This window comes from Cyanistes caeruleus, chromosome 37 (genome assembly GCF_971803275.1).
Source record: "Cyanistes caeruleus chromosome 37, bCyaCae1.hap1.1, whole genome shotgun sequence".
NCBI lineage: Eukaryota > Metazoa > Chordata > Aves > Passeriformes > Paridae > Cyanistes > Cyanistes caeruleus.
Window position 1 is genome coordinate 1,485,691 of NC_141738.1, and position 25,041 is coordinate 1,510,731.

Genomic DNA, 25,041 nt, shown 5'->3' on the forward strand with positions numbered 1-25,041 from the left:
GGACATTGGGGGACATTGGGGGGACATTGGGGGTCACACAGATACAGGGAGGGGACATTTGGGGACAGCAGTGCCACCGCTCCACCCCAACCACCCCCACAATGTCCCCAGAACCCCCCCAATGTCCCCAATGTCCCCAATGTCCCACAATGTCCCCAGTGTCCCCAGGTGTCCCCAATCCCCCCAATGTCCCCAATGTCCCCAATGTCCCCAATCCCCCCCGATGTCCCCCCAATGTCCCCAATGTCCCCGATGTCCCCAATGTCCCCCCAATGTCCCCAGATGTCCCCAATGTCCCCAGGTGTCCCCAATGTCCCCAATGTCCCCAATCCCCCCAATGTCCCCAATGTCCCCAATCCCCCCAATGTCCCCAATGTCCCCAATGTCCCCAACCCCCCCAATGTCCCCAGATGTCCCCAATGTCCCCAATGTCCCCAATGTCCCCAATGTCCCCAATGTCCCCAGTGTCCCCACTCACCGCCAGGATCTTGTCCCCGACCTGCAGCCGCCCGTCCTTGTGCGCGGCCCCGCCCTCGATCACCTTGGTGACGTAGATGCTGTTGTCCCCCGGGATGTGCTGGTTCCCCACGCCCCCCGCGATGCTGAACCCCAAACCTGTCCAGGGGACACCTGGGTGTCACCTGTGTCACACCTGGACACACCTGGGGACACCTGGATACACCTGAGTGTCACCTATGGCACCTGAGTGTCACCTGTGTCATCCCTGTGCCACCCCTGAGTCACATCTGGGGGCTCCTAGAGGCTCCTGGACACACCTGGGGACACCTGAGATACACCTGGGGTCACCTGGACACACCTGGACACACCTGGGGACACCTGGGGTCACCTGGGTCACACCTTGGTGACGTAGATGCTGTTGTCCCCCGGGATGTGCTGGTTCCCCACGCCCCCCGCGATGCTGAACCCCAAACCTGTCCAGGGGACACCTGGGTGTCACCTGTGTCACACCTGGACACACCTGGGGACACCTGAGATACACCTGGGGACAGCTGTGTCACCCCCAGGTATCACCTGTGTCACTTATGGCACCTGTGTGTCACCTGTGTCATCCCTGTGCCACCCCAGGGGGCTCCTGGGGACACCTGGGGACACCTGAGATACACCTGGGGACAGCTGTGTCACCCCCAGGTATCACCTGTGTCACCTATGGCACCTGAGTGTCACCTGTGTCATCCCTGTGCCACCCCTGAGTCACATCTGGGGGCTCCTAGAGGCTCCTGGACACACCTGGGGACACCTGAGATACACCTGGGGTCACCTGGACACACCTGGACACACCTGGGTCACACCTGGACACACCTGGGGACACCCCTGGGGTCACACCTTGGTGACGTAGATGCTGTTGTCCCCCGGGATGTGCTGGTTCCCCACGCCCCCCGCGATGCTGAACCCCAAACCTGTCCAGGAGACACCTGGGTGTCACCTGTGTCACACCTGGACACACCTGGGGTCACCTGGGATACACCTGGACACACCTGGGGACACCCCTGGGGTCACACCTTGGTGACGTAGATGCTGTTGTCCCCCGGGATGTGCTGGTTCCCCACGCCCCCCGCGATGCTGAACCCCAAACCTGTCCAGGGGGGACACCTGGGTGTCACCTGTGTCACACCTGGACACACCTGGGCACACCTGGGATACACCTAGGGACACCTGGATACACCTGGGTGTCACCTGTGTCACACCTGGACACACCTGGGGACACCTGAGATACACCTGGGGTCACCTGGACACACTTGGGGACACCTGGGATACACCTGGGGACAGCTGTGTCACCCCCAGGTATCACCTATGGCACCTGTGTGTCACCTGTGTCATCCCTGTGCCACCCCTGGGGGCTCCTGGGGACACCTGGGGACACCTGAGATACACCTGGACACATCTGGACACACCTGGGGACAGCTGGGATACACCTGTGTCACACCTGGACACACCTGGGGACACCTGGGGACACCCCTGGGGTCACACCTTGGTGACGTAGATGCTGTTGTCCCCCGGGATGTGCTGGTTCCCCACGCCCCCCGCGATGCTGAACCCCAAACCTGTCCAGGGGGGACACCTGGGTGTCACCTGTGTCACACCTGGACACACCTGGGGACACCTGAGATACACCTGGGGACAGCTGTGTCACCCCCAGGTATCACCTGTGTCACTTATGGCACCTGTGTGTCACCTGTGTCATCCCTGTGCCACCCCTGGGGGCTCCTGGGGACACCTGGGGACACCTGAGATACACCTGGACACACCTGGACACACCTGGGGACACCTGGGATACACCTGTGTCACACCTGGGGGCACCTGGGGACACCCCTGGTCACACCTTGGTGACGTAGATGCTGTTGTCCCCCGGGATGTGCTGGTTCCCCACGCCCCCCGCGATGCTGAACCCCAAACCTGTCCAGGGGACACCTGGGTGTCACCTGGGTCACACCTGGACACACCTGGGGACACCTGGATACACCTGGGGACAGCTGTGTCACCCCCAGGTATCACCTATGGCACCTGGGTGTCACCTGTGTCATCCCTGTGCCACCCCAGGGGGCTCCTGGGGACACCTGGGGACACCTGAGATACACCTGGACACACCTGGTCACACCTGGGGTCACCTGTGTCACACCTGGGCACACCTGGGTGTCACCTGTGTCACACCTGGACACACCTGGGCACACCTGGACACACCTGGGGACACCCCTGGGTCACACCTTGGTGACGTAGATGCTGTTGTCCCCCGGGATGTGCTGGTTCCCCACGCCCCCCGCGATGCTGAACCCCAAACCTGTCCAGGGGACACCTGGGTCACCTGGGTGTCACCTGGGTCACACCTGGACACACCTGGGGACACCTGAGATACACCTGGGGACACCTGGATACACCTGAGTGTCACCTGTGTCATCCCTGTGCCACCCCTAAGTCACATCTGGGGGCTCCTAGAGGCTCCTGGACACACCTGGGGACACCTGAGATACACCTGGACACACCTGGGGACACCTGAGATACACCTGGGGTCACCTGGACACACCTGGGGACACCTGAGATACACCTGGGGACAGCTGTGTCACCCCCAGGTATCACCTATGGCACCTGTGTGTCACCTGTGTCATCCCTGTGCCACCCCTGGGGGCTCCTGGGGACACCTGGGGACACCTGAGATACACCTGGACACACCTGGACACACCTGGGGACACCTGGGATACACCTGTGTCACACCTGGGGGCACCTGGGGACACCCCTGGTCACACCTTGGTGACGTAGATGCTGTTGTCCCCCGGGATGTGCTGGTTCCCCACGCCCCCCGCGATGCTGAACCCCAAACCTGTCCAGGGGACACCTGGGTCACCTGGGTGTCACCTGTGTCACACCTGGGCACACCTGGGGACACCTGAGATACACCTGGGGACACCTGAGATACACCTGGGGACACCTTGGGACAGCTGTGTCACCCCCAGGTATCACCTGTGTCACCTATGGCACCTGTGTGTCACCTGTGTCATCCCTGTGCCACCCCTGGGGGCTCCTGGGGACAGCTGGGTCACACCTGGACACACCTGGACACACCTGGGGTCACCTGGACACATCTGGGGACACCTGGGAGTCACCTGTGTCACCCCCAGGTGTCACCTGTGTCACTTATGGCACCTGTGTGTCACCTGTGTCATCCCTGTGCCACCCCTGGGGGCTCCTGGGGACACCTGAGATACACCTGGGTGTCACCTGTGTCACACCTGGACACACCTGGGGACACCTGGATACACCTGAGTGTCACCTATGGCACCTGAGTGTCACCTGTGTCATCCCTGTGCCACCCCTAAGTCACATCTGGGGGCTCCTAGAGGCTCCTGGGGACACCTGGGGACACCTGAGATACACCTGGGGTCACCTGGACACACCTGTGTCACACCTGGGGACACCTGTGTCACACCTGGGCACACCTGGGCACACCTGGGGACACCCCTGGGTCACACCTTGGTGACGTAGATGCTGTTGTCCCCCGGGATGTGCTGGTTCCCCACGCCCCCCGCGATGCTGAACCCCAAACCTGTCCAGGGGACACCTGGGTGTCACCTGTGTCACACCTGGACACACCTGGGGACACCTGAGATACACCTGGGGACAGCTGTGTCACCCCCAGGTATCACCTGTGTCACTTATGGCACCTGTGTGTCACCTGTGTCATCCCTGTGCCACCCCTGGGGGCTCCTGGGGACACCTGGGGACACCTGAGATACACCTGGACACATCTGGACACACCTGGGGACACCTGGGATACACCTGTGTCACACCTGGGGGCACCTGGGGACACCCCTGGTCACACCTTGGTGACGTAGATGCTGTTGTCCCCCGGGATGTGCTGGTTCCCCACGCCCCCCGCGATGCTGAACCCCAAACCTGTCCAGGGGACACCTGGGTGTCACCTGTGTCACACCTGGACACACCTGGGGACACCTGGGATACACCTGAGTGTCACCTATGGCACCTGAGTGTCACCTGTGTCATCCCTGTGCCACCCCTAAGTCACATCTGGGGGCTCCTAGAGGCTCCTGGGGACACCTGGGGACACCTGAGATACACCTGGGGTCACCTGGACACACCTGGACACACCTGGGGCACACCTGGGGCACACCTGGGGACACCTGGACACACCTGGGGACACCTGGGGACACCTGTGTCACACCTGGGGACACCCCTGGGTCACACCTTGGTGACGTAGATGCTGTTGTCCCCCGGGATGTGCTGGTTCCCCACGCCCCCCGCGATGCTGAACCCCAAACCTGTCCAGGGGGGACACCTGGGTCACCTGGGTGTCACCTGTGCCACACCTGGACACACCTGGGGACACCTGGGATACACCTGGGGACACCTGGATACACCTGAGTGTCACCTATGGCACCTGAGTGTCACCTGTGTCATCCCTGTGCCACCCCTGAGTCACATCTGGGGGCTCCTAGAGGCTCCTGGGGACACCTGGGGACACCTGAGATACACCTGGGGTCACCTGGGGCACACCTGGGGACACCTGGGGTCACCTGTGTCACACCTGGACACACCTGGACACAGCTGGGGACACCTGGGGACACCTGAGATACACCTGGGGTCACCTGGACACACCTGGACACACCTGGGGACACCTGGGGACACCCCTGGGGACACCTGGACACACCTGGGGACACCTGAGATATACCTGAGATACGCCTGTGTCACACCTGGACACACCTGGGGTCACCTGTGTCACACCTGGACACACCTGGACACACCTGGACACACCTGGACACACCTGGGGACACCTGGACAGCCCTGGACACACCTGGACACAGCTGGGGACACCTGGGATACACCTGGGTGTCACCTATGGCACCTGGGTGTCACCTGTGTCATCCCTGTGCCACCCCTGGGGTCACCTGGGTCACACCTGGACACACCTGGACACACCTGGACACACCTGGACACACCTGGACACACCTGGGGCATTTTAAGGCTAAAAAACCCAGATTTTTCCCCATTTTGACCCAAATTTTCGCCATTTCCACCCAAATTTTGTGGATTTTTCCCTGGATTTTGTGGATTTTTCCCTGGATTTTGTGGATTTTCCTGGATTTTGGGAATTTCAGGAATTCTGGGCAGGATTTGGGTGATTTCCCTCCAGATTTGGGGCATTTTTAGGCTAAAAAAACAGAATTTTGCCCATTTTGGGTTGGATTTGGGGGGTTTTGAGCAGAATTTCAGGGATTTTTCCCAGGATTTTGTGGATTTTTCCCTGGATTTTGTGGATTTTCCTGGATTTTGGGAATTTCAGGAATTCTGGGCAGGATTTGGGTGATTTCCCTCCAGATTTGGGGCATTTTTAGGCTAAAAAACCCAGATTTTTGCCCATTTTGGGTTGGATTTGGGGGATTTTGAGCCGAATTTTGTGGATTTTCCCCAGGATTTTGTGGATTTTCCCCAGGATTTTGTGGATTTTCCTGGATTTTGGGAATTTCAGGAATTCTGGGCAGGATTTGGGTGATTTCCCTCCAGATTTGGGGCATTTTTAGGCTAAAAAAACAGAATTTTGCCCATTTTGGGTTGGATTTGGGGGGTTTTGAGCAGAATTTCAGGGATTTTTCCCAGGATTTTGTGGATTTTTCCCTGGATTTTGTGGATTTTCCTGGATTTTGGGAATTTCAGGAATTCTGGGCAGGATTTGGGTGATTTCCCTCCAGATTTGGGGCATTTTTAGGCTAAAAAACCCAGATTTTTGCCCATTTTGGGTTGGATTTGGGGGATTTTGAGCCGAATTTTGTGGATTTTCCCCAGGATTTTGTGGATTTTCCCCAGGATTTTGTGGATTTTCCTGGATTTTGGGAATTTCAGGAATTCTGGGCAGGATTTGAGTGATTTCCCTCCAGATTTGGGGCATTTTAAGGTGAAAAACCCCAGATTTTTCCCCATTTTAACCCAAATTTTTGCCATTTCCACCCAAATTTTGTGGATTTTTCCCTGGATTTTGTGGATTTTTCCCTGGATTTTCTGGATTTTTCCCTGGATTTTGTGGATTTTGGGAATTTCAGGAATTCTGGGCAGGATTTGAGTGATTTCCCTCCAGATTTGGGGCATTTTTAAGCTAAAAAAACAGAATTTTCCCCATTTTGGGTTGGATTTGGGGGATTTTGAGCCGAAATTCGTGGATTTTTTTCCCAGGATTTTGTGGATTTTCCTGGATTTTGGGAATTTCAGGAATTCTGGGCAGGATTTGAGTGATTTCCCTCCAGATTTGGGGCATTTTTAGGCTAAAAAACCAGAATTTTGCCCATTTTGACCCAAATTTTTGCCATTTCCACCCAAATTTTGTGGATTTTTCCCTGGATTTTGTGGATTTTCCTGGATTTTGTGGATTTTTCCCTGGATTTTGTGGATTTGGGGAATTTCAGGAATTCTGAGCAGGATTTGAGTGATTTCCCTCCAGATTTGGGGCATTTTTAAGCTAAAAAACCCCGATTTTTCCCCATTTTGACCCAAATTTTTGCCATTTCCACCCAAATTTTGTGGATTTTTCCCTGGATTTTGTGGATTTTTCCCTGGATTTTCTGGATTTTTCCCAGGATTTTGTGGATTTTGGGAATTTCAGGAATTCTGGGCAGGATTTGGGTGATTTCCCTCCAGATTTGGGGCATTTTTAGGCTAAAAAACCAGAATTTTGCCCATTTTGGGTTGGATTTGGGGGGTTTTGAGCCGAAATTCGTGGATTTTTCCCAGGATTTTGTGGATATTCCTGGATTTTGGGAATTTCAGGAATTCTGGGCAGGATTTGAGTGATTTCCCTCCAGATTTGGGGCATTTTTAAGCTAAAAAACCCAGATTTTTCCCCATTTTAACCCAAATCTTCACCATTTCCACCCAAATTTTGTGGATTTTTCTCAGGATTTTGTGGATTTTTCCCTGGATTTTGTGGATTTTTCCCAGGATTTTGTGGATTTGGGGAATTTCAGGAATTCTGGGCAGGATTTGAGTGATTTCCCTCCAGATTTGGGGCATTTTTAGGCTAAAAAACCCAGATTTTTCCCCATTTTGACCCAAATTTTCGCCATTTCCACCCAAATTTTGTGGATTTTTCCCAGGATTTTGTGGATTTTTCCCTGGATTTGGTGGATTTGGGGAATTTCAGGAATTCTGGACAGAATTTGGGTGATTTCCCTCCAGATCTGGGGCATTTTTAGGCTAAAAAACCCAGATTTTTTCCCATTTTGGGTTGGATTTGGGGGATTTTGAGCCAAAATTCGTGGATTTTTCCCTGGATTTTGTGGATTTTTCCCTGGATTTTTTGGATTTTGGGAATTTCAGGAATTCTGGGCAGGATTTGAGTGATTTCCCTCCAGATTTGGGGCATTTTTAGGCTAAAAAACCCAGATTTTTCCCCATTTTGACCCAAATTTTCGCCATTTCCACCCAAATTTTGTGGATTTTTCCCTGGATTTTGTGGATTTTTTCCAGGATTTGGTGGATTTGGGGAATTTCAGGAATTCTGGGCAGGATTTGAGTGATTTCCCTCCAGATTTGGGGCATTTTTAGGCTAAAAAACCCAGATTTTTTCCCATTTTGGGTTGGATTTGGGGGATTTTGAGCCGAATTTTGTGGATTTTTCCCTGGATTTTCTGGATTTTTCCCTGGATTTTGTGGATTTTGGGAATTTCAGGAATTCTGGGCAGGATTTGAGTGATTTCCCTCCAGATTTGGGGCATTTTTAAGCTAAAAAAACAGAATTTTCCCCATTTTGGGTTGGATTTGGGGGATTTTGAGCCGAAATTCGTGGATTTTTTTCCCAGGATTTTGTGGATTTTCCTGGATTTTGGGAATTTCAGGAATTCTGGGCAGGATTTGAGTGATTTTCCTCCAGATTTGGGGCATTTTTAGGCTAAAAAACCAGAATTTTCCCCATTTTGACCCAAATTTTCGCCATTTCCACCCAAATTTTGTGGATTTTTCCCTGGATTTTGTGGATTTTTCCCAGGATTTTGTGGATTTTCCTGGATTTTGGGAATTTCAGGAATTCTGGGCAGGATTTGGGTGATTTTCCTCCAGATTTGGGGCATTTTAAGGTGAAAAACCCCAGATTTTTCCCCATTTTGACCCAAATTTTTGCCATTTCCACCCAAATTTTGTGGATTTTTCCCAGGATTTTGTGGATTTTTCCCTGGATTTTGTGGATTTTTCCCAGGATTTTGTGGATTTTTCCCTGGATTTTGTGGATTTTGGGAATTTCAGGAATTCTGGGCAGGATTTGAGTGATTTCCCTCCAGATTTGGGGCATTTTTAGGCTAAAAAACCCAGATTTTTCCCCATTTTGACCCAAATTTTCGCCATTTCCACCCAAATTTTGTGGATTTTTCCCAGGATTTTGTGGATTTTTCCCTGGATTTTGTGGATTTTGGGAATTTCAGGAATTCTGGGCAGGATTTGGGTGATTTCCCTCCAGATTTGGGGCATTTTTAGGCTAAAAACCCAGATTTTTTCCCATTTTGGGTTGGATTTGGGGGATTTTGAGCCAAAATTCGTGGATTTTTCCCTGGATTTTGTGGATTTTTCCCAGGATTTTCTGGATTTTTCCCTGGATTTGGTGGATTTGGGGAATTTCAGGAATTCTGGGCAGGATTTGGGTGATTTCCCTCCAGATTTGGGGCATTTTTAGGCTAAAAAACCCAGATTTTTTCCCATTTTGGGTTGGATTTGGGGGATTTTGAGCCAAAATTCGTGGATTTTTCCCTGGATTTTGTGGATTTTTCCCTGGATTTTGTGGATTTTGGGAATTTCAGGAATTCTGAGCAGGATTTGAGTGATTTCCCTCCAGATTTGGGGCATTTTTAGGCTAAAAAACCCAGATTTTTCCCCATTTTGGGTTGGATTTGGGGGATTTTGAGCCGAAATTCGTGGATTTTTCCCAGGATTTTGTGGATTTTCCTGGATTTTGGGAATTTCAGGAATTCTGGGCAGGATTTGAGTGATTTCCCTCCAGATTTGGGGCATTTTTAAGCTAAAAAACCCAGATTTTTCCCCATTTTAACCCAAATCTTCACCATTTCCACCCAAATTTTGTGGATTTTTCCCTGGATTTTGTGGATTTTTCCCTGGATTTTGTGGATTTTCCTGGATTTTGGGAATTTCAGGAATTCTGGGCAGGATTTGAGTGATTTCCCTCCAGATTTGGGGCATTTTTAGGCTAAAAAACCCAGATTTTTCCCCATTTTGGGTTGGATTTGGGGGATTTTGAGCCAAAATTCGTGGATTTTTCCCTGGATTTTGTGGATTTTGCCCTGGATTTTGTGGATTTTGGGAATTTCAGGAATTCTGAGCAGGATTTGAGTGATTTCCCTCCAGATTTGGGGCATTTTTAAGCTAAAAAACCCCGATTTTTCCCCATTTTAACCCAAATTTTCACCATTTCCACCCAAATTTCCCTCATTTCTCCCCTCCAGGCATTCAGAATTTGATGGGAATTTTAGGAAATCCCAATTTTTTTTTGGGAATACCTTTGGGTCCTTTGATGAGCTTCACCTCCACCACCCTCTCAGCCGGGATCTTCCTCCTCATCACGTAGAGCCTGACCACGGCCCCCGCCTCCTTCAGAGCCTCCACGGCCGCCGAGTGCGGCACCTCCCGCACGTCTGCCTCGTTCACAAACAGGATGCTGTCGTTCACCCTGGAATTCCAGGAAAATTGGGAATTTTTGGGAATTTTTTGGGAATTTTTGGGAATTTTTTTGGGATTTTTTACGATTTTTTTTTGATTTTTTACGGATTTTTTACGATTTTTTGGGCATTTTTTGTGGTATTTTTAGGTTTTGGGGTTCAAAACCAGGATGACGTCATTGATCCTGGAATTCTGGGAATTCTAGGAATTTTTGGGAATTTTTGGGAATTTTTTGGAATTTTTTGGGAATTTTTTGGGATTTTTTACGATTTTTTTGGGATTTTTTGGTGCCTTTTTTTGGGTTTTGCGGCACCTCCCGCACGTCTGCCTCGTTCACAAACAGGATGCTGTCGTTCACCCTGGAATTCCAGAAAAATTGGGAATTTTTGGGAATTTTTTGGGAATTTTTTGGGATTTTTTACGATTTTTTTTGGGTTTTTTACGAATTTTTTTTAATTTTTTACGGATTTTTTACGATTTTTTGGGCATTTTTCGTGTTTTTTCTGAGGTTTTGGGGTTGAAAACCTGGATGACGTCATTCATCCTGGAATTCTGGGAATTCTGGGAATGTTTGGGAATTTTTGGGAATTTTTTAGGATTTTTTGGGGATTTTTTTGGGATTTTTTACGATTTTTTTGGGATTTTTTACGCATTTTTTACAATTTTTTTGGCATTTTTCGTGGTATTTCTGAGGTTTTGGGGTTCAAAACCAGGATGACGTCATTCATCCTGGAATTCTGGGAATTCTGGGAATGTTTGGGAATTTTGGGGAATTTTTTGGGATTTTTTTGGGATTTTTTATGATTTTTTTTGGATTTTTTACGATTTTGTACGATTTTTTGGGCATTTTTCGTGTTTTTTCTGAGGTTTTGGGGTTGAAAACCAGGATGACGTCATTCATCCTGGAATTCTGGGAATTCTGGGAATTTTTGGGAATTTTTGGGAATTTTTGGGGATTTTTTTGGGATTTTTTTGGGATTTTTTGGTGCCTTTTTTTGGGTTTTGCGGCACCTCCCGCACGTCTGCCTCGTTCACAAACAGGATGCTGTCGTTCACCCTGGAATTCCAGGAAAATTGGGAATTTTTGGGAATTTTTTGGGAATTTTTGGGATTTTTTTTGGATTTTTTACGATTTTTTTTGGATTTTTTACGGATTTTTTACGATTTTTTGGGCATTTTTTGTGGTATTTTTAGGTTTTGGGGTTCAAAACCAGGATGACGTCATTGATCCTGGAATTCTGGGAATTCTAGGAATTTTTGGGAATTTTTGGGAATTTTTGGGAATTTTTTGGGAATTTTTTGGGATTTTTTACGATTTTTTTGGGATTTTTTGGTGCCTTTTTTTGGGTTTTGCGGCACCTCCCGCACGTCTGCCTCGTTCACAAACAGGATGCTGTCGTTCACCCTGGAATTCCAGAAAAATTGGGAATTTTTGGGAATTTTTGGGAATTTTTTGGGAATTTTTGGGATTTTTTTGGGATTTTTTATGATTTTTTTTGGATTTTTTACGCATTTTTTTGGATTTTTTACGGATTTTTTGTGGTTTTTCTGAGGTTTTGGGGTTCAAAACCAGGATGACGTCATTGATCCCGGAATTCCAGAAAAATTGGGAATTTTTGGGAATTTTTTGGGATTTTTGGGATTTTTTTTGGATTTTTTATGATTTTTTTTGGATTTTTTACGGATTTTTTACGATTTTTTGGGCATTTTTCGTGGTATTTTTAGGTTTTGGGGTTCAAAACCAGGATGACGTCATTCATCCTGGAATTCTGGGAATTCTGGGAATTCTGGGAATTTTTGGGAATTTTTGGGGAATTTTTTGGGATTTTTTGGGGATTTTTTGGTGCCTTTTTTTGGGTTTTGCGGCACCTCCCGCACGTCTGCCTCGTTCACAAACAGGATGCTGTCGTTCACCCTGGAATTCCAGAAAAATTGGGAATTTTGGGAATTTTTTGGGAATTTTTTGGGATTTTTTTGGGATTTTTTACGATTTTTTTTCAATTTTTTACGGATTTTTTACGCATTTTTTTGGATTTTTTACGGATTTTCTGCGATTTTTCTGAGGGTTTTGGGGTTCAAAACCAGGATGACGTCATTGATCCCGGAATTCTGGGAATCTGGGAATTTTTAGGGAATTTTTGGGATTTTTTTGGGATTTTTTACAATTTTTTTTGGATATTTTATGGATTTTTTACGATTTTTTGGGCATTTTTCGTGGTATTTCTGAGGTTTTGGAGTTCAAAACCAGGATGACGTCATTCATCCTGGAATTCTGGGAATTCTGGGAATTTTTGGGAATTTTTTAGGATTTTTTGGGATTTTTTGGGTGAATTTTTTGGGATTTTTTACGAATTTGTTTTAATTTTTTACGGATTTTTTACGATTTTTTGGGCATTTTTCGTGTTTTTTCTGAGGTTTTGGGGTTCAAAACCAGGATGACGTCATCGATCCTGGAATTCTGGGAATTCTGGGAATTTTTGGGAATTTTTGGGAATTTTTTGGGAATTTTTTGGATTTTTTCTGGATTTTTTTTGGTTTTTTGGGTGAATTTTGGGGTTTTTTGGGTGAATTTTGGGGTTTTTTGGGTGAATTTTTTGGGATTTTGATGCTCCTGGTGTCGATTTTGGGGTTTTTGAGCATCCTGAAGCCGATTTTGGGGTGAATTTGGGTGATTTTGGGTGATTTTGGGTGATTTTTAGTAAATGTTGGAGGTTTTTTGGGTGAATTTTGGGTTTTTTTGGGTAAATTTTGTGGGATTTTGGGTTTTTTTGGGTGAATTTTTTGGGATTTTGGTGCTCCTGGTGTCGATTTTGGGGTTTTTGAGCATCCTGGTGTCGATTTTGGGTGAATTTGGGTGAATTTGGGTGAATTTGGGTGATTTTGGGTGATTTTGGGTGATTTTTATTAAATGTTGGAGGTTTTTTGGGTGAATTTTGGGGTTTTTTGGGTGAATTTTGGGGTTTTTTGGGTGAATTTTGGGGTTTTTTGGGTGAATTTTTTGGGATTTTGGTGCTCCTGGTGTCGATTTTGGGGTTTTTGACCATCCTGAAGCCGATTTTGGGGTGATTTGGGGTGAATTCCTCACCTGAGCCTCCCGTCCTGGGCGGCGGCGCCTCCGGGGATGATTTTGGTGATGAAGATTCCGGGGTCGTCGCCCACGTGGGGATTGTCGGTGCCCCCGGCGATGCTGAAACCCAACCCAGAGTTCCCCTGCGGGAATTTGGGGTCATTTTAGGGTCAAAACCACCCCAAAAACCCCCAAAATCCACCCCAAAAACCCCCAGGAGAGACAAAATCCCAAAAAAATCCCAAAAAAGGGCAAAAATCTGACAAAAAATGGTCAAAAAATGGGAATTTTGGGAATTCCGGATGGGTTTTGGGGATCCCAGATGGAATTTTGGGGTCATTTTAGGGTCAAAACCACCCCAAAAACCCCAAAATCCACCCCAAAAACCCCCAGGAGAGAAAAAAATCAAGAAAAAACCAAAAAAGGGCAAAAATAGGGAAAAATGAGGCAAAAAATGGGAATTTTGGGAATTCTGGATGGAATTTTGGGGAATTTTGGGGATCCCAGATGGAATTTTGGGGTCATTTTAGGGTCAAAACCACCCCAAAAACCCCAAAATTCACCCCAAAAACCCCCAGGAGAGAAAAAATTCCAAAAAAAAACCAAAAAAGGGCAAAAATAGGGAAAAATGAGGCAAAAAATGGGAATTTTGGGAATTCTGGATGGGTTTTGGGGATCCCAGATGGAATTTTGGGGTCATTTTAGGGTCAAAGCGACCCCAAAAACCCCAAAATCCACCCCAAAAACCCCCAGGAGAGAAAAAAAATCCAAAAAATGGCAAAAAAGGGCAAAAATAGGGAAAAAATGAGGCAAAAAAGGGAATTTTGGGGAATTTTGGGGATCCCAGATGGAATTTTGGGGTCATTTTAGGGTCAAAACCACCCCAAAAACCCCAAAATCCACCCCAAAAACCCCCAGGTGAGACAAAATCCCAAAAAAAAACCAAAAAAGGGCAAAAATAGGGAAAAATGAGGCAAAAAATGGGAATTTTGGGAATTCTGGATGGATTTTGGGGATCCCAGATGGAATTTTGGGGTCATTTTAGGGTCAAAACGACCCAAAAAACCCCAAAATCCACCCCAAAAACCCCCAGGAGAGACAAAAATCAAAAAAAAACCAAAAAAGGGAAAAAAATGAGCAAAAAATGATCAAAAAAAGGGAATTTTGGGAATTTTGGGGATCCCAGATGGAATTTTGGGGTCATTTTAGGGTCAAAACCACCCCAAAAACCCCAAAATTCACCCCAAAAACCCCCAGGAGAGAAAAAATTCCAAAAAATCCCAAAAAAGGGCAAAAATCTGACAAAAAATGGTCAAAAAATGGGAATTTTTGGGGATTTTTGGGGGATTTTTTTGGGGTTTTTTGTGAATTTTTTGGGATTTTGGGGAATTTTGGGAATTTTAGATCCAAAATATCCCAAAAAAAGCCAAAATCCGCCCCCAGGAGGGGCAGAATTCCAAAAAAAATCCCAAAAAAGGGCAAAAAATGAGCAAAAAATGATCAAAAAAAGGGAATTTTGGGGAATTTTGGGAATTCTGGATGGAATTTTGGGAATTTTGGGGATCCCAGATGGAATTTTGGGAATTTTAGATCCAAAATATCCCAAAAAAAGCCAAAATCCGCCCCCAGGAGGGGCAGAATTCCAAAAAAAATCCCAAAAAAGGGCAAAAAATGATCAAAAAATTGGAATTTTTGGGGATTTTTTGGGGATTTTTTGGGGGAATTTTGGGAATTTTTTTGGATTTTTGGGAATTTTGGGAATTTTGGGAATTTTTGGGAATCTCACCCTTTCCAAAGTGATCTCCTCGTATTCCATCTCCCCCTCGGTGCCGTTCACCTGCGGAAAAAAGGGAATTTTGGGGATTTTGGGGAATTTTTTGGGGATTTTTTGGGAATTTTTTGGGGATTTTGGGGATTTTGGGAATTTTGGGAAGGATTGGGGGGATTTGGGGGAGATTTTTAGGGAATTTTAGGGGATTTTTTGGGAATTTTTGGGGAATTTTTAGGGAATTTTTGGGGAATTTTTGGGGATTTTTTAGGGAATTTTTTAGGGAATTTTTAGGGAATTTTTAGGAGTTTTCAGGAATTTTTAGGGAATTTTGGGGGAATTTTTAGGGAATTTTGGGGGAATTTTTAGGGAATTTTGGGGGAATTTTTGGGATTTTTTAGGGAATTTTTGCGGGATTTTTTAGGGAATTTTTTAGGGAATTTTTAGGGAATTTTTTGGGAATTTTTGGGAATTTTTGGGGGATTTTTAGGAAATTTTGGGGAAATTTTTAGGGAATTTTTGGGGAGTTTTTAGGGAATTTTGGGGGAAATTTTAGGGAATTTTTAGGGAATTTTTTGGAATTTTGGGGGGAATTTTTGGGGAATTTTGGGGGAATTTTTAGGGAATTTTTGGGGATTTTTTAGGGAATTTTTGGGAATTTTTGGGGATTTTTAGGGAATTTTTGGGAATTTTTAGGGAATTTTTAGGGAATTTTTAGGGAATTTTTAGGGAATTTTTTAGGGAATTTTTAGGGAATTTTTGCGGGATTTTTTAGGGAATTTTGAGGGATTTTTAAAGGAATTTTTAGGGAATTTTGGGGGGATTTTTGGGAAGATTTTGAGGGAATTTTTAGGGAATTTTTGGGGAATTTTGAGGGAATTTTTGGGCTGATTTTGGGGTGATTTTGGGGTAATTTTGGGCTATTTTTGGGGTATTTTTGGGCTATTTTTGGGCTATTTTTGGGGTGATTTTGGGGTATTTTTGGGGTATTTTTGGGATATTTTTGGGATATTTTTGGGGTGATTTTGGGATATTTTTGGGGTATTTTGGGTCGATTTTTGGGATATTTTTGGGATGATTTTGGGGTGATTTTGGGATATTTTTGGGATATTTTTGGGAAATTTTTGGGTATTTTTGGGGTATTTTGGGGGTATTTTGGGGGTATTTTTGGGATATTTTTGGGGTATTTTTGGGATATTTTTGGGCTATTTTTGGGCAATTTTTGGGCTATTTTTGGGGGATTTTGGGTCGATTTTTGGGATATTTTTGGGGTATTTTTGGGCTGATTTTGGGGTGATTTTGGGGTATTTTTGGGATATTTTTGGGGGTAATTTTGGGATATTTTTGGGATATTTTTGGGATATTTTTGGGATATTTTTGGGGTGATTTTGGGGTATTTTTGGGGTATTTTTGGGCTATTTTTGGGGTATTTTTGGGGTATTTTTGGGCTATTTTTGGGCTATTTTTGGGCTATTTTTGGGGTATTTTTGGGGTGATTTTGGGCTGATTTTGGGATATTTTTGGGATATTTATGGGCTATTTTTGGGGTATTTTTGGGCTATTTTTGGGCTATTTTTGGGCTATTTTTGGGGGATTTTGGGTCGATTTTTGGGATATTTTTGGGGTATTTTTGGGGTATTTTGGGGTATTTTTGGGGTGATTTTGGGGTGATTTTGGGGTAATTTTGGGGTGATTTTGGGGTATTTTTTGGGATATTTTTGGGGTATTTTTTGGGTATTTTTGGGGTATTTTTGGGATATTTTTGGGCTATTTTTGGGGTGATTTTGGGGTGATTTTGGGGTGATTTGGGGGGATTTTGGGGCTCTCACATAGGCCGGGGCCTCCAGGGTGTCGGTGTTGACGATGACGGGGGGAGAGTTGGCCTGGGGGGGGGGGAGGGGCAGGGGGGAGGTCAGAGACCCCCCCCTCAACCCCCCCCTTCCCCCCTCGACATCCCATAATATCCCCAAATTCCACCCCAAAAAAAAAAAATCCCCCAAAATTTTCCTCCCAAATCCCTCAAAATTCCCGAATTTTCCATCGTTTTTTTCCCCCCTAAAATTCCCAAATTTCCCCCCAAAATTCCCAAATTTGCCCCAAAATTCCCCCAAAATTCCCCCAAAATTCCCAGATTTCCCCCAAAATTCCCAAATTTTCCCAAAAATTCCCAAATTTTCCCCAAATTCCCCCCAAATTCCCAAGTTTTCCCCAAATTTACCCCAAAATTCCCAAATTTCCCCAAAATTCCCAAATTCTCCCCAAATTTCCCCCCAAAATTCCCAAATTTCCCCCAAAATTCCCAAATTTCCCCCAGAATTCCCAAATTTTCCCCAAATTTCCCCCCCAAATTCCCAAATTTTTCCCCCCAAATCCCTCAAATTTCCCCTCCCCCACCCCAAATTTCCCATCCCCCCGCTCCCGTGACGTCATCGATGACGTCACCACCCCACGCTCGTGACATCATCGAAACGCTCCCGCCCTCTGCGGTGACGTCACGGTGATGACGTCATCGCTAAACGAGCACGACGTCACTGGCGTCCCCAATGACGTCATCGCTGCCCTCACAAGGGGGCGTGGCTTCTAAGAGGGGGCGTGGTCATCCCAAACCACCATGGCATGCCCATATATGGGCATTGGGGTGGGGTGTCTAAAAGGGGGCGTGGCCTGGCCATATTTGGGCACTAGGCGCCTGAAAAGGGGGCGTGGTCTGCCCATATATGGACCTCTGGCGTCTGAAGGGGCGTGGCCTGTCCATATTTGGGCATTGGCGTATCCAAAAGAGGGCGTGGCCTGATCATATCTGGGCACCGGGTGCCTGAAAGGGGGCGTGGCCTGTCCATATATGGACATTTAGTGTCTGAAGGGGCGTGGCCTGTCCATATTTGGGCATTGGAGTGTCTTAAAGGGGGCGTGGCCTGGCCATATATGGACGTGGTGTCTGGAAGGGGCGTGGCCTGTCCATACATGGACATTGGTGTCTGAAGGGGCGTGGCCTGTCCATATATGGGCATAGTGTGCCTGAGGGAGGGCGTGGCCTTTCAAGGGGGTGTGGCCTGTCCATATATGGGCATGGGCGTGTCCTTACCTGGCTGGGCAGGTGGGCGGGGCTCTGCTCCAGGGGGGGGCTGTCCTCATCTTGGTACCGGTATTTCTGTTAATTTATGCAAATTTATGCAGATTAGCACCCGAAAAACGACGCGATAAACGGGCGGCGCTTTATGCAAATGAGGGGGGGGGTGGGTTTAGAGGGCTCCGCCCAGTTAATCCCAGTTAATCCCAGTTTGGGATTTGGGGATTTGGGAAGGGATTAAACTGGGAGGGACTGGGAGGAAACTGGGTCGGGAATGGGGGGTCCCAGTTTGGAACTGGGGGGGTCCCAGTTTGGAACTGGGGGGTCCCAGTGCTCCCAGTTTGGAACTGGGGGGGTCCCAGTGCTCCCAGTTTGGAACTGGGGGGGTCCCAGTTTGGAACTGGGGGGTCCCAGTGCTCCCAGTTTGGAACTGGGGGGGTCCCGGGGGTCCCAGTTTGGAACTGGGGGGGTCCCGGGGGTCCCAGTTTGGAACTGGGGGGTCCCAGTTTGGAACTGGGGGGGTCCCAGTGCTCCCAGTTTGGAACTGGGGGGGTCCCAGTGCTCCCAGTTTGGAACTGGGGGGTCCCAGTTTGGAACTGGGCGGTCCCAGTGCTCCCAGTTTGGAACTGGGGGGGTCCCAGTTTGGAACTGGGGGGTCCCAGTGCTTCCAGTTTGGAACCGGAGGGTTCCAGTTTGGAACTGGGGGGTCCCAGTGCTCCCAGTTTGGAACTGGGGGCTTCCCAGTGCTCCCAGTATGGTCCAGCAGGATTCCCAGTGCTCCCAAATCCCCTCCCAGTCCCTCCCAGTTCCTCCCAGTCACTCCCAGTTGCTCCCAGTTGCCCCCAGTGCCCCCAGATCTCCATCCCAGCGGCTCCCAGTCCCTCCCAGTGGCTCCCAGTTGCTCCCAGTTGCTCCCAGTTGCCCCCAGTGTCCCCAGATCTCCCTCCCAGTGGCTCCCAGTCACTCCCAGTCGCTCCCAGTTGCTCCCAGTTGCCCCCAGTGCTCTCAGATCTCAGTCCCAGTGCCTCCCAGTCCCTCCCAGTCCCTCCCAGTCACTCCCAGTTGCTTCCAGTGCCCCAGATCTCCATCCCAGTCGCTCCCAGTTGCTCCCAGTGCCCCAGATCTCCATCCCAGTCCCTCCCAGTTGCTCCCAGTGCCTCCCAGTTCCTCCAGATCTCCCTCCCAGCGGCTCCCAGTGGCTCCCAGTCCCTCCCAGTTGCCCCCAGTGCCCCCAGATCTCCCTCCCAGTGGCTCCCAGTTGCTCCCAGTTGCCCCCAGTGCCCCCAGATCTCCCTCCCAGCGGCTCCCAGCGGCTCCCAGTTGCCCCCAGTGCCCCCAGTGCCCCCAGATCTCCATCCCAGTCGCTCCAAGCGGCTCCCAGTTGCCCCCAGTGCCCCCAGATCTCCATCCCAGTGGCTCCCAGTTGCCCCCAGTTGCCCCCAGTGCCCCCAGATCTCCCTCCCAGTGGCTCCCAGTTGCCCCCAGCGGCTCCCAGTTGCCCCCAGTGCCCCCCACCTTGCAGCCGAAGGCCAGCGAGAGGCTCCGGTCCCTCCAGACCAGGCGGCACTGGCAGAGCAGCGGCGAGAAACAGCCGGGACCCCCCCGCGCCCCTCCCCCACAGCCCGGGACCCCCCTCGGGACCCCCCCCGGGACCCCCGCGCCGATCGGGGCCGTTCCCGCCATCGGCCCCACCCCCACCCCCCTTCGGGACCCCCCCCCCTCCCTTCATCATCCTCATCCTCCCCCGGGACCCCTCCCCTCCCCCCAGCGGGATTAACCGGGATTAACGGGAGGGGATGAAGGGGTGGGGGAGGGGCTTGGGGGGATGGGGGGGGTTCAGGGGGGTCTCAGAGCCTTCCTAGGGACCCCCCCGAGACCTCCAGGGTCATAGAGAGGGGCCTGAGAGACCCCCAGGATCATAGAGAGACCCCTGGGGGGGACAGAGAGACCCCCAGGGTCATAGAGATACCCCCGAGACCTCCAGGGTCATAGAGAGGGGGACAGAGAGACCCCCGAGACCTCCAGGGTCATAGAGAGGGGCCTGAGAGACCCCCGAGACCTCCAGGATCATAGAGAGGGGGACAGAGAGACCCCCGAGACCTCCAGGATCATAGAGAGGGGCCTGAGAGACCCCCGAGACCTCCAGGGTCATAGAGAGGGGCCTGAGAGACCCCCAGGGTCATAGAGAGACCCCTGAGGGGGACAGAGAGGCCCCCGAGACCTCCAGGGGCATAGAGAGGGGCCTGAGAGACCCCTGAGACCTCCAGGGTCATAGAGAGGGGCCTGAGAGACCCCCGAGACCTCCAGGGTCATAGAGAGGGGCCTGAGAGACCCCCGAGACCTCCAGGGTCATAGAGAGGGGCCTGAGAGACCCCTGAGACCTCCAGGATCATAGAGAGGGGCCTGAGAGACCCCTGAGACCTCCAGGGTCATAGAGAGGGGCTGAGAGACCCCTGAGGGGGGCAGAGAGACCCCCAGGGTCATAGAGAGGGGTCCAGAGAGACCCCTGAGACCTCCAGGATCATAGAGAGGGGCCTGAGAGACCCCCGAGACCTCCAGGATCATAGAGAGGGGCCTGAGAGACCCCCGAGACCTCCAGGGTCATAGAGAGGGGCCTGAGAGACCCCCCAGGGTCATAGAGAGGGGTCCAGAGAGACCCCTGAGACCCCCAGGACCATAGGGAGGGGTCCAGAGAGGCCTCCAGGAGCATCGAGAGCGGCCCAGAGATCCCCAGAGTCACAGAGAGGGGCCCAGAGAGACCCCCAGGGTCATAGAGAGACCCCCGAGACCCCCCAAAACCATCGAGAGCAGCGCCAGGACCTCAAAACGACGCCTAGGACCTCTCACAAGAGCATCGAGAGGCCAAAAGAGACCCCCGAGACCTCCAGGGTCACAGAGAGACCCCCGAGGTGGGACACAAAGACCACCAGGAACACAAAGAGGAGCACCAGGACCTCCAAACGACCCCCAGGACCCCGCCAAAATCACTTCAGAAACCTCTCAGGAGCCCAGAGCGACGCCCAAAGCCACAGCAAGGAGCCAGACAACCCAAAGCGGCTCCCCCCAAAAAACACAAAGACCCCCGAGACCCCCCTCCTCAGGGGATCTCAGGACCTCCAAAACCACGGAGAAAAGACCAAAAAACGACCCCCAGGACCCCCTAAACCCCCCTCCCCCACCCCTTACCTGTCCTTGTTTGACCCCTCAGGGCCCCCCGGGCCCGCCTTTTTTAAGCCCCGCCCCTTTGCCCTCACGCAAACCCCGCCCCCTCGCCGTCTCCATGGCAACGCGCGCCACCCCGCGGTCACGTGGGAGGGGCTGAGTGGGCGGGGCCTCCCCTTTTGGCGCGCCGTCGCCGTGGCAACGAGCGCGGGAAGGCGTTGCCGAGGCAACGGGGGAAAAGGGGGCGGGGCTTGGTTGCCGCGGCAACGGCGTGGGAATGGCGGGAGCGGGGGGGGGGGAAGCGGAGGGGGGGGGGGTTGAGGGGGGGGGATTTTTTTTTTTTGGGAATTCTGTGGGAATTTTGTGGGAATTTTTTGGGAATTCCGGGATTTCTGAGGGGAATGTGGGGGTAAAAAAGGGAATTGCGGTGGGGGATGGGTTTTTGGGGGGGTTTCAGGTGAGTTTTGAGGGGGTTTAGGCCGATTTTGGTGCATTCCCGGGAAGCATTTTTTTGGGGGATGTCCAGGCCAATCCTGAGGGGAATTTTTGGGAATTTTGTGGAATTTTGTGGAATTTTGGGAATTTTAGGGGGTTCAGGTGGATTTTGGGGGATTTTGGGTGGATTTGGGGTGGATTTTGGGGGAATTTCAGGGAGATTTTGAGGGGAATTCAGGTGGAATTTTGAGGCCTCTGGGCCGATTTTGGGGGAATTTTGAGGGAATTTGGGGGAATTTTAGGGAGAATTTGGGGGAATTTGAGGAATTTTGGGTGAATTTTGGACATTTCGGGAAGATTTGAGGGAGATTTGAGCCAAATTTGGGGGATTTTGGGGCAAAATTTTGGGGATTTTGGGGCAAAATTGGGGGATTTTGGGGCAAAATTTGGGGGATTTTTTGGCAAATTTTGGGGGATTTTGGGGCATTTTGAGGCTTTAAGGGCAAATTTTGAGGATTTTGGCGATTTTGGGGCGATTTTGGGGATTTTTGGGAGTTTTTAGGGAGATTTTGGGGGTTTTTATGGGCAGATTTGGGGATTTTTAGGGCAAATTTTGGGATTTTTAGGGCAGATTTGGGGAGGATTTTGGATTTTTTGGGCAAATTTTGGGGGATTTGGGGTTTTTTAGGGCAAAATTTTGGGGTTTTTAAGGCAAATTTTGAGGTTTTAGGGCAAATTTGGGGAGAATTTTGGGGTTTTAGGGCAGATTTGGGGAGAATTTTGGGGTTTTTAGGGCAGATTTGGGGAGTTTTAGGGCAAATTTGGGAGTTTTGGGGCAGATTTTGAGGTTTTAGGGCAGATTTAGGGATAATTTTGGGGGGTTTAGGGCAGATTTGGGGAGAATTTTGGGGATTTTAGGGCAGATTTTGGGTTTTTAGGGCAGATTTGGGGAGAATTTTGGGGTTTTAGGGCAGATTTGGGGAGAATTTTGGATTTTTAGGGCAAATTTTGGGGGATTCAGGGGGTTTTAGGACAGGTTTTAGGGTTTTTAGGGCAAATTTGGGGGTTTTAGGGCAAATTTGGGGAGGATTTTGAGGTTTTAGGGGAGATTTGGGGAGAAATTTGGGGTTTTTAGGGGAGATTTTTGGGGATTCGGGAATTTCCAGGGCGGATTTTGGGGGATTTTGGGGCGGGATTTTGAGCTCCCCCTCCCCCCACGTGCGCTGTCCCCTCCCCCGCGCGTTGCCATGGAAACGCCGCGGTCGCCACGTGGTGACACCCCCGAGATTTTGGGGGGACATCACCCCTCCCCCGACACCCCCAAAATACCCCAAAATCCGCTCGGGACCCCCCAAAATCAGCCCAAGACCCCCAAAATTCAATCCAGGACCCCCAAAATCGCCCCAAAATCAATCCAGGACCCCCCAAAATTCACCCAGGACCCCCAGAATTCACCCAGGACCCCCAAAATCGCCCCAAAATCAATCCAGGACCCCCCAAAATCGCCCCAAATCCACTCAGGACCCCCCAAAATTCACCCAGGACCCCCAAAATTCACCCAAAATCAATCCAGGACCCCCCAAAATTCACCCAGGACCCCCAAAATTCACCCAGGACCCCCAAAATCCCCCCCAAAATCAATCCAGGACCCCCCAAAATTCACCCAGGACCCCCAAAATCCCCCCCAAAATCAATCCAGGACCCCTCAAAATCGCCCCAAATCCACTCAGGACCCCCCAAAATTCACCCAGGACCCCCAAAATAGCCCCAAAATCAATCCAGGACCCCCCAAAATCGCCCCCAAATCAGCCCAGGACCCCCCAAAACTCCCTCAAGACCCCCAAAAATCGCCCCCAAAATCAATCCAGGACCCCCCAAAATCGCCCCAAAATCAGCCCAGGACCCCCCAAAATCGCCCCAAAATCAGCCCAGGACCCCCCAAAACCCCCTCAAGACCCCCAAAAATCGCCCCAAATCCACTCAAGACCCCCCAAAATCGCCCCAAAATCAGCCCAGGACCCCCCAAAACTCCCTCAAGACCCCCAAAAATCGCCCCCAAAATCAATCCAGGACCCCCCAAAATCGCCCCAAATCCACTCAGGACCCCCCCAAAATTCACCCAGGACCCCCAAAATCCCCCCCAAAATCGATCCAGAACCCCCCAAAATCGCCCCAAATCCACTCAGGACCCCCCAAAATCGCCCCAGAGCCCCCTCAGGACCCCCCCAAAATCCTTTATGGATCCCCCAAATCCCCTCAGGACCCCCCAAAACCCCCTCAGGACCCCCCAAATCTCCCCCAAATCCCTCCAGGCCCCCCCAAAACCTCTCCAGGACCCCCCAAAACCCCCTCAAGACCCCCCAAAATTACCCCAGATCTCCCCCAAATCCCCTCCAGGACCCCCCCAAAACCCCCCCAGGGCCCCCGAAACCCCCTCAGGACCCCCCAAAATCTCCCCCAAACGCCTCCAGGACCCCCCCAAACCTCCCCCAAATCCCCTCCAGGACCCCTCTAAAACCCCCCCAGGACCCCCAAAATCCCCTCAAGACCCCCCAAATCTCCCCCCAGACCCCCTCAAGAGCCCCTAAAACCCCTCAGGACCCCCCAGGACCCCCCAAATCCCCCCCAAACGCCTCCAGGACCCCCCAAATCCCCCCCAAACCCTTCCAGGACCCCCCTAAAATCCCCCCAGGACCCCCAAACCCCCTCAAGACCCCCCCAAACCTCCCCAGGACCCCCCAAATCCTCCCCAAACCCCTCTAGGACCCCCCTAAAATCCCCCCAGGACCCCCAAAACCCCCTCAAGACCCCCCGAAACCCCCTCAAGACCCCCCCAAACCTCCCCAGGACCCCTCAAATCCCCCCCAAACCCCTCCAGGACCCCCCTAAAATCCCCCCAGGACCCCCCGAACCCCCTCAGGACCCCCCAAACCCCCTCAAGACCCCCCCAAATCTCCTCCAGGACCCCCCAAACCTCCCCAGGACCCCCCAAACCCCCTCAAGACCCCCCAAACCCCCCCCAAATCCCCCCCAAACCCCCTCAAGACCCCCCCAAATCCCCCCCAAACCTCCCCAGGACCCCCCAAATCCCCCCCAAATCCCCTCAAGACCCCCCAAATCCCCCCCAAACCCCCCCCAAACCCCCTCCAAACCCCTCCCCCCTTTCCCCCCCCCCCCCCCCGCCAACCCCAAAAAAATTCCCGGGAAATTTTTTTTTTTTTTTTTTTTTTTCCCGCCAACCCCAAAAAATTCCCGGGAAAATTTTTTTTTTTTTTCACCTCTTTGGGAATAGAGGTGGGGGAGGGGCGGGAGAATTCCCTGGGAATTTTGGGGGGGTGGGGGAGGGGTGAGGAGGAGGAG

At 50.4% G+C, this 25,041-nt stretch overlaps 1 protein-coding gene and 1 long non-coding RNA gene across 4 annotated transcripts in view; one reads left to right on the forward strand and one right to left on the reverse strand.

Annotated features, from left to right (window-relative positions):
* Positions 1-21,372, reverse strand: part of DLG4 (discs large MAGUK scaffold protein 4) — a 42,836-nt gene extending 21,464 nt beyond the window's left edge. Inside the window, exons 1-7 of one of the 3 annotated variants that reach the window (XM_086871793.1) lie at positions 21,271-21,372; positions 18,100-18,165; positions 16,844-16,897; positions 15,033-15,083; positions 13,265-13,389; positions 10,020-10,189; positions 479-615 (exon numbers count right to left, since the gene is read on the reverse strand). In XM_086871793.1, coding sequence (XP_086727919.1) covers positions 479-615; positions 10,020-10,189; positions 13,265-13,389; positions 15,033-15,062 — 462 coding nt within the window. In that variant the 5' untranslated portion in view covers positions 15,063-15,083; positions 16,844-16,897; positions 18,100-18,165; positions 21,271-21,372. Of the gene's footprint in view, positions 1-478; positions 616-10,019; positions 10,190-13,264; positions 13,390-15,032; positions 15,084-16,843; positions 16,898-18,099; positions 18,166-19,599; positions 19,623-21,270 lie in introns of those variants that run through there. The other 2 variants (XM_086871795.1, XM_086871794.1) reach the window with 2 other exon arrangements.
* The window catches only part of LOC147647492 (uncharacterized), a 164,284-nt gene that overhangs the window by 37,404 nt on the left and 101,839 nt on the right, over positions 1-25,041 (forward strand). The window lies entirely within an intron of this gene.